Consider the following 13,879-nt stretch of genomic DNA (forward strand, 5'->3'; position numbering starts at 1 on the left):
TGCTGAAAACTTCTGGCCTAAAAAAATTGTTTAGCTAAGCACAAAACCAGTCTAATTCTGGAAAAGGTTCAGAAATAATTGTAAGGAAGAAAAAGCAACACCTTGCTCTACAGAAGGCAGAAATCTTAGCTTGTCAGAACTCCCCACCTGGTAAAAAGCTTGAGTGAAAATAGTCCCCTCTGCAGACGAGGCAGACAGCAGACCAAATTCAGCATTAGCACAGGCAGTTGCGTTACAAATGCCTGCTGATGCCAGTAACTAACTTGGCACCAATTTCTCTGATCTGATCGTATTTCAAAATAAGTGCACATGATTTGTTGACCATTGTTACTGTTACTGGAAATGGGCAAAGGCAAAAATTGCTTATTCTGACATTAAAGAAGCTTGAAATAGAAGTTGTCTAGGTCAGCTGCCAGAGCTAGCAACTTTTCTGAAATTGGGTAAAAGCTTCATGTCCCAGAATGTATCCCCCCCCCCCCATTCTTGCAACAGATTAGATGATTTGGATGTGTTTGTGATTTGTAAGCTTTGATGCTACATTGAGCAGCAGAGCCTCAAGGACATAGGGGTCAATTCATAGACACAAGATAACTGCACATACTACTGTGCTGTCTGTCCAGGTGTAACATTCTTAGATTAAGTACAGTGATCAGTATGTTCTTCAACCTTACTAAACAGGGATTTTTTTTAATCTAGTCAAAGACTGGGTTTGTTTACTGTGTTTTTTTTTCTAGAAAAGTGATACATGGAAGACCCTATTTTTCTTGTCAATTAGCATTGCTAATTCAAATGAATATTTATTTCCTAATGAGACATTCAGTTTACTCTGTAAGTCCAAAGTCAGTATAAACCTTTCTTACACCTTGCTCATCCCAAAGCTCTCCACAAGCTAACAGATGTGGGCTTTGCAGTCTCGAACTATTAATGGATATTTAAAACATGCCATAAAAATTTGCCCCAAAAAATCAGAATGTACCTGTTGCTTTGAGTTTCTCTGTGGCTAGAAGGTTCAATTACTCTAGGCCACCATTAAGGCTGGAAGTGTCCCTCTTGTAACCATGGCCACGTGGAGTTGGGTTGAGTTACAACAAAGCTCAAGGCACGGTGAGTCTAATTGTTAACTTAGAAATTCTTAATAATCAGTTATCTGACTGATCTGATGAGATTTGACAGATCCATGGATTGACAATGAGGTAAAATTGGCCCCGGGTAGACAGCTTTTCTAAAGGAGGAACACCGTTGTGAGCCGTGTTTTAGATTTCTCCAGACAGAATAGTTTCTACTGTCCTCCAAGTCCAGTGGATATTCAAGAATGCACAGCATATGCTGTATCTCTTTTTTTCTCTTCAATATATACACAAATTTGTATGTATACTCACTTTCCTAGATTATGGGAAAAGCTTTTATCTGCTGGCACATCAAGTCAAATAGAATACTTTAATAAAATGCACTTGCAATTAATAACCCTTGCACACAACAGTTATTTTGTTACAGTGGGACTCTCCTGTGCCATGAAATGACTGAAGACTGTGTTGCCATCAAAGTGTTAATGTCTTAAGAAGTAATTGTGTAACTCTCATCTCTTTTCAGTATGTAAAAATGATTCCTTGAGAAAAGCAAGGCGGCCTGTGATCTAAAGACGAGTGCTTTGCTGTCTTCCTGGTCTGCTAATAGTGCAGAACAGTAATTCTCTGTCTCAATAAAAGACTAAATCAAAGCGCTGCTGCTAGGGGATACAGCATTCCTAGGGGCAGCATTTACTAGCTGCAAAAGGGACTGTGCAAGTGATCCAAATACTCTAAACATACGGTATTTTCAGCTGCCAAAACCACCGATTGTGTAGTGTCTATCAACTAATCTAAACCAGCACTTCCCTTACTATAGGAATTAAACTAGAAATTGAGAAGAAGAGCGAAGGCTAGGACCATTCCACCTGAGCCCCTGCTGCGGGGGATTAAAAGAATTGTCACTTAGTCCAATAATTAGTGGCTTTTCAACTTCCAAGGAATATTTCATTTCATGCTGAAAGAGAGGAAGATAAGTTACAATCATGAAATTGTAGAGCAATATGGAGTTGAGCATCGGTAGTTGAGGGAGATTTTGTATCCGGTATATTTTCTTTCAGTGAAGAAGAAGGGGTTTTCATGTAACGTGAAACCCCTTCGCCACCTCCCCACCCCTTTTGGGTTTTTTTTAGCTTTCCCTGGTTTTGGAAGCAGTACAGAGAAGACAGTTTTTTTTCTGGAAAAAAAGACCATGGAATTCACTTATTTGCTGCTTTCCCCACCCCCCTCTTCTTTAAAGTAAATTCCATGGCAAATTAGAAATTATATCTGGATTCCAGTATTTTTGAAAGTCCAAATTAAACTTGGTGGCATGCTAAACTTCAGAGGAGCTTAAAACAAAGACAAACATGATTTGAAAAACAAGCACACCTGTGACTTCAGTAGAGCGCAGTGATCTGTCTGCTCTTGTCCTCTTCTTATCTTGAATTTAGCTTTACAAAGCTTAATTTACGTGAACTGCACGGAAGCCAACATATGAAGAATTTTTTTCAAGAGCACTAAATAGAAGAAAAAAACTATTCAAGCGATGTTAAAGGCATAAAATTAAACATCACAGGAGCTTAAAGCTTAATTTGTAATGGCTTTATAAAAGAGTAATGCAGGATTCGGGACAATACTTTTCATATATTTTTTAACAGTAAGGCCCATGGAAGAAAGCCAGACTAAAATAGTTTGTTAAGCTGTACCGAGTTAGCATTATGTCACATTTCTATGTTTACTGCCTTTGTATTGATGGTAAGGTAAATAATTTTAATAAAAACTCCAAATGTTTATTAACACTGTGTGCATATGCGCTGACATCAGGCTTTAACTGGGCAGATGTCATTGTGCTTGTTAATTACAGCATTTACATGGTGACTGTTCATCTAAAATGTCTTGAGAATGCAATATGTATATGTAATAAGAAAAGCTGCATTAGAAGTACACTGAGTGCAAATGTTAGTTCTTGGCAAAGAAAAGAGGAAGGCTTTTTTTGGAGGAGAGAAGTTAGTCCCCTAATCTTTGAAATGCTAATGCACGTCAATTAGACATTTTATAACTATTGCAACAGGACTTATATTGACATTTTAGTAGCTCCAGAATTATGAATCAGTGAATCATTACTGGTGAGAGGAAGGAATACAAAACTGTATGAACTTGTGGCGTTGCCATATAGTGAAACCAAACTGGCATTTTCCATGGATTTTTTTTTCTTATGATAGTCATAACTTAAAAGTTATATGCAAATTTTTTCCATTGTAATGTAATAAACCCAGCAGTCACAGAGCTTATCCTGGAAATTTCATTAGATCTATTACATCCAAAAATAGAAGTATTTATAAATAATGAAATATTCATAAATAACAAAGGTCAGTTCTGTTCGTCACTTGAAAACACTGCCTAAGTTTTAGAGTACTTTGCAATATGAGCTCTTTTTAATAACAAAGAAAGACATTTTAAATAAAAGTATTCTTTCAAGAGTTTTCTAACACGATTTCACTGTAAGTTCCTAAGCTACTGAGTGGGATAAATCAAAACTAATAATTCTGAAGATCTAACTGAGGGTATTTAGACGGTAATTTACCATTAGAATGAAAGCTTGATTTTATTAAGAGTGCTGTGCATGTTGTATGTGATATTTCCAACCAGTTATCAGGTTGAGGCAAGCATTGCTAATACTGCTGACAAGTTATGCTATTAAAGATGGGCTGTGCTTCCTATTGCATGCATTACACTGACACTATACTTTCTTTCCTTTCCTTTTCTCCTGTGCCATGCTTGCTGTTGTAGCAAATGGAATCTCTTGCAGTAAGTTGAAGTTCTTTCATATTCTTTGTCCATCTGTAGATGGACTAATACACCCCAATTTTACTGTTTTACTTCTAAGCATGATTTCCTTTTTCGTTATAATTTCCCTTTAGAATACGTGGTTCTACATGCAGTGACTAAAATAATTTACTAAGGTGTGTTTTGTGAAATCTAAAAATACTGTGCCAAAATTCTGACATCTTCATATGCTGTTTTAAATGTTCATTTACATATTTTTTAAAAAATCAAGCCTTTGAATGTATATAATATGCTGGAGTGGAAAAGAAATTTTTTTTGTTATTTTAAAATTCATAATTTTCAATTTGTCCTAATGAAAAACTACAATTCATAGTTGACAGTTATGTTTCAAAATGTTTTTGTTTATACGTTGATTAATAGTTTCACCACTATTGGTTTCTAATACTTATTCAGGAATAACAAAAATTGAGTTGCTTGATAGGTAACTGAATACTGAGTGACTCAAACTTGAGTCTTCAGTTTGACCTTAGTTTGTCTTCATTCAGGTTAACAGCCAGAAGGGGGAAACTGAATTATTGTTCTCCAAGAACTAAAAAAAAGTTGTGTTATATGCCAAGCTATCGTCAGATTTATTTTTTTTTTTTAATTATGTTATGCTGTGTCCTGGTTTTCAATTAATTTTTAACTCCCTGACAACTTCAAGTATATGTGTGTTTAACTGCCAGTTCTCCAAAATTTAATAGAGTGAATTTGATCCTTACTGGAGAACCTCAGGCTGTGTCCCTGCTGGTGAACTAAACAGGACCAGGGCTGAATGAGTAGCACCTTCCCTGGCTGGGACACCAGCCAGGCCCGAACATGCCCGAGCATGGTTCGACAGAAGCCAGAAGCCAGAGCCATTTCCAGGAGGTTGTATCTAAACAGTCATTCTTTATTTTGGGAGGAGAACGGTTAGCCACTCAGATGCAAGCTTGGCATTGCTCCATGGCCCCAGTTACAGAGAATGGCCTCTGGGCAGGTTTATTTAACAGGCAGCATCCCTCATGCCCTACCTCTTCATTCTCCTGGCAACTGATAGGTCTTGTCCCTGCCCACAAGTCAGTTCTGTCCTAGTAGGTCGCACATCCATTCCCTCCCATTTTTTCCCGCTGTGGATCTGCTGGGCCTTCCTTCAGCTCCTGTGGGTCTTTGTTGTTGTATCAGATCTGGTGGGATTCCTCCCTTCCATTTGGGGCAGGAACACCCTGACCCTGCTCACCAGTAGCAAACACTAAACATACCGACTCGGATACTAGAAGCAGTTTATCCGTAACAGCACAGAGCTCACACCAGGCAAATTTACAATGCCGAGCTCTGCTGCTGTGGCAAATCAACGCTGAGGTGTGAGCTGCCTTGCCTGCCTCTGGCTTGGCACTCTCCTCCTGCTCCCACTCTCCTCCATAAACCTCCTTCAGAAGGAGACTAGCTGTACCTGGGTTTGGTGGGGCCTTTGGCTGACCGTTCATAGATGGGTAGTTGGTGTCCACCCCTCCCTGATAAACAAAGCTGAAATGTGCCAAAGAACTTTTTGACCTCAGCCCCTCAGCATTCTCCAGCTGGTACAGAAATTTTGGGAACTGGAACGCTAAGGATATGGTTTTAATTTTGGCTTATTAATAAAAACCTTGGCACTTAAATATTGAACCATATGTAAATAAACACTTCTGTCAAATTAACATTTATAATGTTTCTAAAGTACTTTTTATTAGTGTTTGTGCTGGCATTTGCACAGACCCCAATTCAGCAAATAGCTGAAGTACATGCTGGTAGCTAAGCATGTATGAAGTGCTTTAACGAAGCAAAGACATTAATAGCTTCTTCTTCTCTGCCATGTTTGGCATGAAACTCTGCTCTAGTTCCTCCAAGCAAATGGAAAGACCACTGAGCCCACCCTTGGTCACTGTGTCTGTAAGAGAAGACAAATCAAATATGGTTTGAAGTCTGTAAGTCTTTCCTGCCAAAGGGTCTGGAGGCCTCCTGACTTGTACTTGCAGAATTTTCACTTCTTCTGTAATTTGCCAAAGATGAAATATTCCTCCCTTCCCTACCATGATCCAGCTGTGGAACTATGAGATTCCCCCTCCTGACAGACACACGGATACCAGGACCATAAGCATATTAACTTGACTTCTCTGGCAGATGTGCCCATTGCATGCTACTTCAATGTGTCTGACACCTTTTGTGTGGTGCTGCACATTACACTGGAAGAAACAAGTTAATATTCATACAACAGTATCTACTGAATCTGGGAGAATAAATTGTAGAAGCCAGATGTCCTCTTACGCATTAAACTCCATCCATCTGTTGTATGGTTTCTTTACGATGGTAGAAAATCCATGAGTTGCAGAGCTGGCATTTCCTCCTTCCTACTCCTGGCCGGATTTATTGCCTCCTTCCCCCCCTCCTCAGAGAAGCAGGCAGGAGCTTTGGCCACCTTGGACAACTACTTAATTGCTTCTGTCTCGGATTTCCATTCTCTCAGAAGAGGTCTTTCACCATTTCTGAAGTTTGAGAGAGTTTTATGTTCTATGCAGCAAAGTCACTTCCCCCATATACTGCCTTTGCTTTCCAGCCAAACTGGAGACAGTGAAGCTGTGAAGCTAACCTACATAAATGGCTTTGAGATTGCTGCTGACGTGTGCTACGTGAGAGCTAGCCATCAGAATTTTGATTTTCAATGTTGTATATGACTTACCTCCAGAAGAACAAATGTTACGTGTTTTCTGAAAGAGTATATGGTCATACTTCAGTAGAATAATGTTTTTTGAGAACTGAACTGTCTCAATGTGTTTTATTAGTTATTGAAAATTATCCCGACTTACTGATCTTTATTAATTATTTCTTCTCCTACAAATCTTTCCTTAGCAATTGGAACTGTGTCAGAGATTATATAAACTGCACTTCCAGCTGCTGTTGCTTTTTCAGTCCTACTGTAAACTTATCGGACAAGTGCATGAAGTCAGTTCCATGCCAGAGGTATGTAACAAACAACAAAGTCTTACACAGAAAATACCACTTTACTTTCTTGTTCTTGTTTTTCTTTCTATGGACTTACACCAAAGATTACACTGTTTCACCCTGAATCTGCCTGCAGTCAAAGCCCTTCAATACACCAGCATCCGCATTCAAATACAGTTGAGATGAGATGCTGTATTTTTTTGCAACTGACTATACTTTCAGAGATGGGTATTTTATACGTTCAAAAGTCATTTTAGTCAGTGGTAACGAACTAGAATGATATATGATATCTTAATTTCACTCACACACTTTACATATAGGGAGAGCTCACACTATGTGAACATCTACAAGTGATTTATTTTTAATTTTTATTTGAATTGAGGCCTCAGTTTTTAGGGAAAATGAGCCTTCTTCACACATAAAGAAAGTATCATTATCCTAGATCGTGACTGATTTTGTCTGCACTTTGCAGAGACACTTGGACCAGAAGCACTTGTTAGTATGACAATAACAAAACAATTTGGTAAATTAATCTTAATATGGATGTAAAACCAAGGGTTTTGCTGGAAGAATGTATAATAATATATAAACTGTCTCCGTTGCATGTGCATTATACTAGAAACGTGAGCAGCAGTTTTTGACAAAGAGCATCCTCTCACACCTGAGCAAGCGAAGGTGTGTAGTGTAGAACTATGTTATATTTTGACTGCAAGTGCAGTGCCTGATCTTCTTTTCTGGATAAACAAATCAAAATCAGTTTAATGATTCCATAGTATTAAATCTATTTTTAAAATATGGTTAACTAAATACCTTAATGTCTTTTTAGTTCTGTGATTTTTACAAGCTTTCTTCTTTAAATATTTTTGACACAGCACACTATGGCTTTTGACCCAAATAGCCTTTTGTCTTGAGATAAATCTATGTATGTTATTCTAAAAACCACTTCACAAGAACAATACTGTTTGTCAAGTTTATTTTCAGCAATTGCATAAAATATGTAATACTTTGAAATATCTTTGAGGTGATCAGTTTAAGTTGAATGATCATCATTTACGGAAACATTTAACTTGCCATTCCATATATATTTTTCTCCTGGTAAGGTGTATATATTTTAAAAGAAGTTACTGTATTTTCCTTGTAGCTGTAAAAAGAAATGAAACTATAAAATGTATTTTATGACAGATTCTAGTAGTTTAGAGATTCTCTATAAATGGAAATGGTTTCTTTTATCAGCTGTGCTGTAGTAGTACCAAGAGTTTGAATATTTATTGTATCTTAAGGAACTGTTCTGAAGGCTGGCTTGTATTGTGACTGGGCTGTTCGCTTGCAAGGGAAGAGAGGGCAGTAGGTATCTGTCTTAGAGTAGACTAAATTTAAGAAATATGTTGTGTTCCTTGTAAGATAATTGATTTCTGTAACTGTATTTCACAGTTACAATTTTGTTAGATTGTTATAAATAATGCAGCCGATGAAACCAGGGAACAATAGTATGAGGAATAGCTGTTTCACTATGAAAAGTAGCAGGGGTGAAAAATAAAAGATTGTTTAGATGAACTGTTGCATTTTAGCAAGCCAAAAATACAGCATAGGGTTAGAGGAAGCACAAAGCTTAAAAATCAGTAGTTTGTGTTTTCCCTATACTGTACAGAGCACAGAAATCAAGAAAAGTCCTTGTGTTAAAATGGGGTCTTTTCCGTAATGCGTAACTCAATGTAGCAGGAAGAACAGACTTGAAATACCTACTCTCTTTGGTGCTGATGGAGAATGAAAATACTCATCTCTCATCTTTCTCCTTGGAACAGCTGTTAAATATGTCAAGAGAACTGAGTGAGCTGAAGAAAAATCTTAAGGATGCTACGGCTGCGATCGCAGCTGAGCCTCTGACGACGGAATCTGAGCCCACATTCAATTCTACGGAAGCAGCTATTCAGTCCATGCTGGAGTGTTTGAAAAACAATGAACTTGTTAAAGCTGTCCGACAAATAAGAGAATGCAGGCAAGTTTTGCTACATGGCTCATATTAGACTTCCATGTTATGAGAAAAGTTACTATCTTCCCACCTTTGTACTAAATGTAGTATGCTGAGTCAGCATATTAATTTAACGTTTCAATGAGGTAAATGGGGGCATTGATATTCTTAACTTTTGCAGGGGTGTGCCACAAGTAAAGATATCAAATCAGTTATACAAACATGTATGCTTGCAACAATTAAGATGCTTAATTACATTGCGTAGATCTAAAGTACTTCTGTGAAGCTCTTAAGAATCTTTTTACAGAGCTAATTCCTTACAGGTGCGTTTCACTGGCATCGGCTAACATTCAGCCCAGTTTCACTTTCACTATTTGAATGAGTTTTCTTAAACTTTTTGGTTTTTTAGATAATAGGAATTGCGCTTTTATGTGCTTTCAGTGCCTGACACCAGAGTCTGAGTAACAAATGAGTAGTGTAAAACAGTGAGTTGCTCTTGGCTTATAAGCATGTGCGAGTCAGTTCTCCTTTGAGAGATCTCTGTCACCTAGTTTCCGTCTGTGCTAATAAACCCATAATGATACGCACATTCTTTTCCTGTTTGATTGCAGGATTTTGTGGCCCAATGATATCTTTGGAAGTAGCTCTGACGATGAAGTCCAGACACTACTGAACATTTACTTCCGGCACCAAACCTTGGGTCAGACGGGCACCTATGCACTGGTGGGCTCCAACCAGAGCCTGACGGAAATCTGTACCAAATTAATGGAACTGAATATAGAGATCCGCGACATGATTCGCAGAGCTCAGAGCTACCGGGTCATCAATACTTTTCTTCCAGACTCCAGCATTTCCGGCACAAGTCTCTGACAGGACTCTTGTGTCCTCTTTCAAGCTGGGAGTGCTGCCCTGTTGGAGTGAGGTGGCTCAATGTCTTCTCAGCCTTACAAAGGTTTGGTCAAACTGTACTCACCCTTGTTACATTTAGGACTCCTTCTAAAAAGATATGGGCTGAACTTCAAATGTGTAGCAATACTGTAAGGACAAAGGTAGCATAGAGCATCTGGGACAACATCCTTTGTTCTCTGTTGCACAAAAATCAGTTAGCATTTCACTGAGCAACTGCAACTCACTACTGAAGAAGTGACTTCCATTGCATACCAAAGCCTACTACACTGAACAATACTTCCTTTATAGCAAATTAATTTTAGGTTGGCAAAAGTGCAATGTTTCCTTCACGAAATAATATTTTTTGTTAAAAAAAAAAAAAAGAAAACTTGTACATTCTTTTCCTTTTTTCTCTTATTTGGTTGAGTGAAAGATGGGCAGAATGAAGCTGGCCACAGAATCTCGCAAACTTGTTGGTCAAAAGCTGAGAGCCTGTGTATATGAAACAAATTGTAAATGGACTACAGTTTAATGTACACTGTAATTTGAATATGATTACTGTATCTTAAAATAACGAGCTGCTATGAAGTACATTTCCTAATGTTACTAGGCTACTGTCTCTGAAGGTACTGGATCATATTGCAGAGGTCTGTTCTTAGGCCCCCGAGCATCGTGAATGGTCTTGGTAGATTTTCTTCTTTTTTTTTTTTTTTAAAGGACCTTGGCTGCTTTTTACTAGAGGGTTGCTTTTATGAATATATTTATACTATTAAAGGATGGTTGATCTAATTTAACTTGCCATTTTGTAGGAGAAAGTCCCATCACAGAGTCAAATCTTTTGAACTGTTTTGCATGCATATTTTTATTTAATATAAATTTTGAGTATAAAAAGTAAAAATATTAACGTGAAATGCAAGTTCTCATGTTAAGTTTCTTTAAAGAGATGTCTTATTTTATTTGTAATGTATATATAAAAGTCATACCTGTTGGGTTTTTTTCTTACATTTAACTGCTGTCCAGTGTTAAATGTATGCATGTAAATCTGTTGCACATCTGAGACACTTTTATTCTGACAACTATGTAACTTATTCACTCTGTAAATACACTTACTGTTTTTGTGAAGTAACTTTGGTTGATATTTGGATCAGTACATCCATTTAACTAAAATATAAAAGTCATATATAATCGCAACAGAGTATGTGCTTGTTGTGAAGACTGTGTTCTTGTCTGAATCTGTACTGTTGCAGATGGTATCCATGATCAGCAGCCCCCAAAAGACACCTTTTTCATCATTTATGGTGGGACCGCTCATTACACTGAAAGAAAACAGTGGGAAATGTAAGGATTTTTTTGTCAGTCTATAGTTACAACTCAGGCAGGAAGAATCCGTTGACTAAAGCAGTTTCATAACTGAAAAAAAAATCCCAAATGGAGGTGAAGGTTTGTTTCATCAGTAATGTTCCTGTTTGTTTCAGCATTGGGTTACAGTGGGGTGGGTTTTCTTCTCGTGCTAAAGGTAAAAGAAAAGCTGTCCAGCCTGCCGTATCAGCCTCGGCTCTGAGAATCCAGTAAAGCCCTCTCCCCTTCACCCCTTTTTCATTTTCAGAATGCTTGCACGATTTTACGTGGATCTTGGAAAATACTTGTATTGATGCATAAAAGGGGTGAAATCGACTTCTTTTACAGGTTTTGATTTTGCAGTCCACAGAGCTCTTCAGCAGAGTTGTAGCTGCAGGACAAAATAGTTGCAAGGCAAATCATGCAGCTGTTTTTCTGAGTATAATAATCTGCAATTGTTAGAGAAGTCTTCAGATTTCAGTTATGTATTTCACTTTTGAAAGCTATTCAGAACTGCAGTTGGGGTGGGCTGCAAAAATTTTAGTTGGTTGGTAAAAGCTGAGATCTACTCTATCACTTGGCAAAATCACGGATATTTTACAGATCCCAGAATCACAGGAAAAGCTGAGGTTGGAAGGGACCCGAGGAGTTCATCTGGTCCAATCTCTGCTTTGAAGCAGGGTCAGCCATGAGATCAGAGCAGGTTATTCAGGCCTTTATGCAGCTGGGTCTTGAAAACATTCAAGGATGGAGACCACGCATCCTCCCTGGACAACCTATTCTACTTGACTGTTCTCATGGTGGAAAAGCTTTTCCTTTATCCAGTCTGAACCAATTTTGGTTTATTTGTATGTATGTTGTCTCTCAGCCCACTAATCATGAACCACATTGAAGGGCCTGGCTCCATCTCTCCTGAGGAACCATAACCTGGCAGGCTACTGGTACGTCCCCCTGAAGTTTATGCTTCTTCAGACTGAATAAGCCCGGTTCCCTCAATGTCTCCTCACAGAGCAAGTGCTCCAGCCCTGTGACCAGCTTGGCCTCTACTGAACCCCTTACAGTTGATCAACAGCTTTCTTATACAGAGCCCAAAAGTGGATACAGTAATCTGGATGTGGTCTAGTAAGCACTGAGTAAAGGGGGACAATTGCTTCCCCTGCTCCACTTCTGTTTGTACAGCCAAGGATGCTTCACCACCTACACTGCTGGCTCCACACCCAGCTCACTGCCAGCCAGACCCCAAGGGAGCTTTCCGATGAGCTGCCCCCTAGCCAGGCAGTCCCCGGTCTATATCACTGCAAAGGCTTCTCCCCATCCAGGGGTAGGAATTCCCTCTTGTCCCTTTGATTATCAAACTGCTGATTTTTATTTTTTTTATTCATTTGACAGAAGCAGTGGGAAGAGACAATTGCAGATACATTTGCCCCAGACTTTACACTCCAGCACATTTGGATCTTCCACACTAGTTCAGTTTGAGTGACCAAAGGAAAGAATTGCTATCGCAGTTTTAATCTTGGCAACCCCTAAAGACAGGCTAAAAACAAAACCCATTTTCTTTACAAAATCAAATAGGTTCTGTTTCCTTCCACTACTTTCCTTTTCCATCCCAGCAAGATGAAACTAGGGGGTAACAAAACTATTGCAAACTTTTATTTTTCTTTATTCACAGCATATATAGAATAAAGTTATATACTTTATAAATAATACAAAAGTCTTTATCCATTATCCAATGCCAGGTCAAAAGCCTAAAGTCAAAACATTGCAAGAGACTGACAAAGTGCAAAGTGCAAAACAGAAGAGGGCACACGGATCAGACAATGTATTTGAAGCTGTAGGTGTTATCACAGGACAGCCTCTTGCCTTTGCAGCGGCCACAAAGTTCTTGGCGATGAGGTCTCTTGAGATCAATGTGTCTTTTCTTCTGAGGGCAGGAACAACGAGTCTTTGAACAGGTCTTAAGAAACAAGGCATTTTGTTAGTAGTAGATCAAAGGTACTCGCTTCATATTAGACTGACATTTAGTTTTCCTTAATCATAGCAACACATTTGGGCTGATACACTTAAAAGAGCTCATGTGGTAAAAACCCTGTGGAGTTAAGCTACAAGAGCTTTCTCACCTAGAAGCACAAAACCCTACTCTACATGTAGCTAGGCATAACACTGTACAAACAGAAAGCTGTTCATGTAAGTCATCTGCAGGAGGGAGCCCTATCCCATAACATCTTTCCCAAGTAATATTTATTTCCTAGTACTTTGATGAAAGCAAGTTCTCTTCCAGACAAAGTCAATATCAAGTTCAGCAACTGTAAACTATTAAGCATATATGACAAACTCTGGCAGTCTTACCAGGACACAGAAAGCTGTAATTTACCTGGCACTGGATTGCTTCCACTCGATAGGGATTGAAGCCCTTTTGGCATTTGCGACAGAGCTGCTTGAAGTACACCTGAAAAAAGCAAGTTCTCAGTTACTACAGAGACTTACTCAGAGTGTTCAGTACAGGTACCTAAATTTGTGCCAAAACATCCAATTTGGTGCCATTCTTACAAGGCTCAGGAGCAAGAAATTACTTAACTACCTTGTTGCTTCCAGAAATGCACCACACGTAAGCACTCTCCCATCTGGTCTTGCAGTCTTTACAGTGGAAGTAGCCATACTTCTGCTCCAGAAACTGCTGAGAGAAAGTTCACTGAGCAGCCTCCAGCACTAACAAGACCACCACCCCGCCCGGCTCCCTCACGACACCACCACCCGGCTTTCACAGGCAAGGGGCTCCCCTGCTCGGACGGAGCCGGAGCTGCCTGGGGACCGCCGACCCGGGGCTGAGTGCAGACCTGAGCAGGAACCCAGGCTG

At 39.0% G+C, this 13,879-nt stretch overlaps 2 protein-coding genes across 2 annotated transcripts in view; one reads left to right on the forward strand and one right to left on the reverse strand.

Annotated features, from left to right (window-relative positions):
• FRY (furry homolog (Drosophila)) overlaps positions 1–10,459 on the forward strand; it is a 180,333-nt gene extending 169,874 nt beyond the window's left edge. Inside the window, exons 59-61 of the mRNA XM_009888386.1 lie at positions 6,738–6,848; positions 8,633–8,826; positions 9,411–10,459. Of these exons, the coding sequence (XP_009886688.1) occupies positions 6,738–6,848; positions 8,633–8,826; positions 9,411–9,669 (564 nt within the window). The 3' untranslated portion in view covers positions 9,670–10,459. The remainder of the gene's footprint in view (positions 1–6,737; positions 6,849–8,632; positions 8,827–9,410) is intronic.
• Positions 10,460–12,835: 2,376 nt separating this feature from the next.
• Positions 12,836–13,879, reverse strand: part of ZAR1L (zygote arrest 1-like) — a 1,673-nt gene continuing 629 nt past the window's right edge. Inside the window, exons 2-4 of the mRNA XM_009888417.1 lie at positions 13,604–13,696; positions 13,397–13,471; positions 12,836–12,979 (exon numbers count right to left, since the gene is read on the reverse strand). Coding sequence (XP_009886719.1) covers positions 12,836–12,979; positions 13,397–13,471; positions 13,604–13,696 — 312 coding nt within the window. The remainder of the gene's footprint in view (positions 12,980–13,396; positions 13,472–13,603; positions 13,697–13,879) is intronic.

Source organism: Charadrius vociferus, unplaced genomic scaffold, assembly GCF_000708025.1.
Source record: "Charadrius vociferus isolate BGI_N301 unplaced genomic scaffold, ASM70802v2 scaffold16, whole genome shotgun sequence".
Lineage (NCBI taxonomy): Eukaryota > Metazoa > Chordata > Aves > Charadriiformes > Charadriidae > Charadrius > Charadrius vociferus.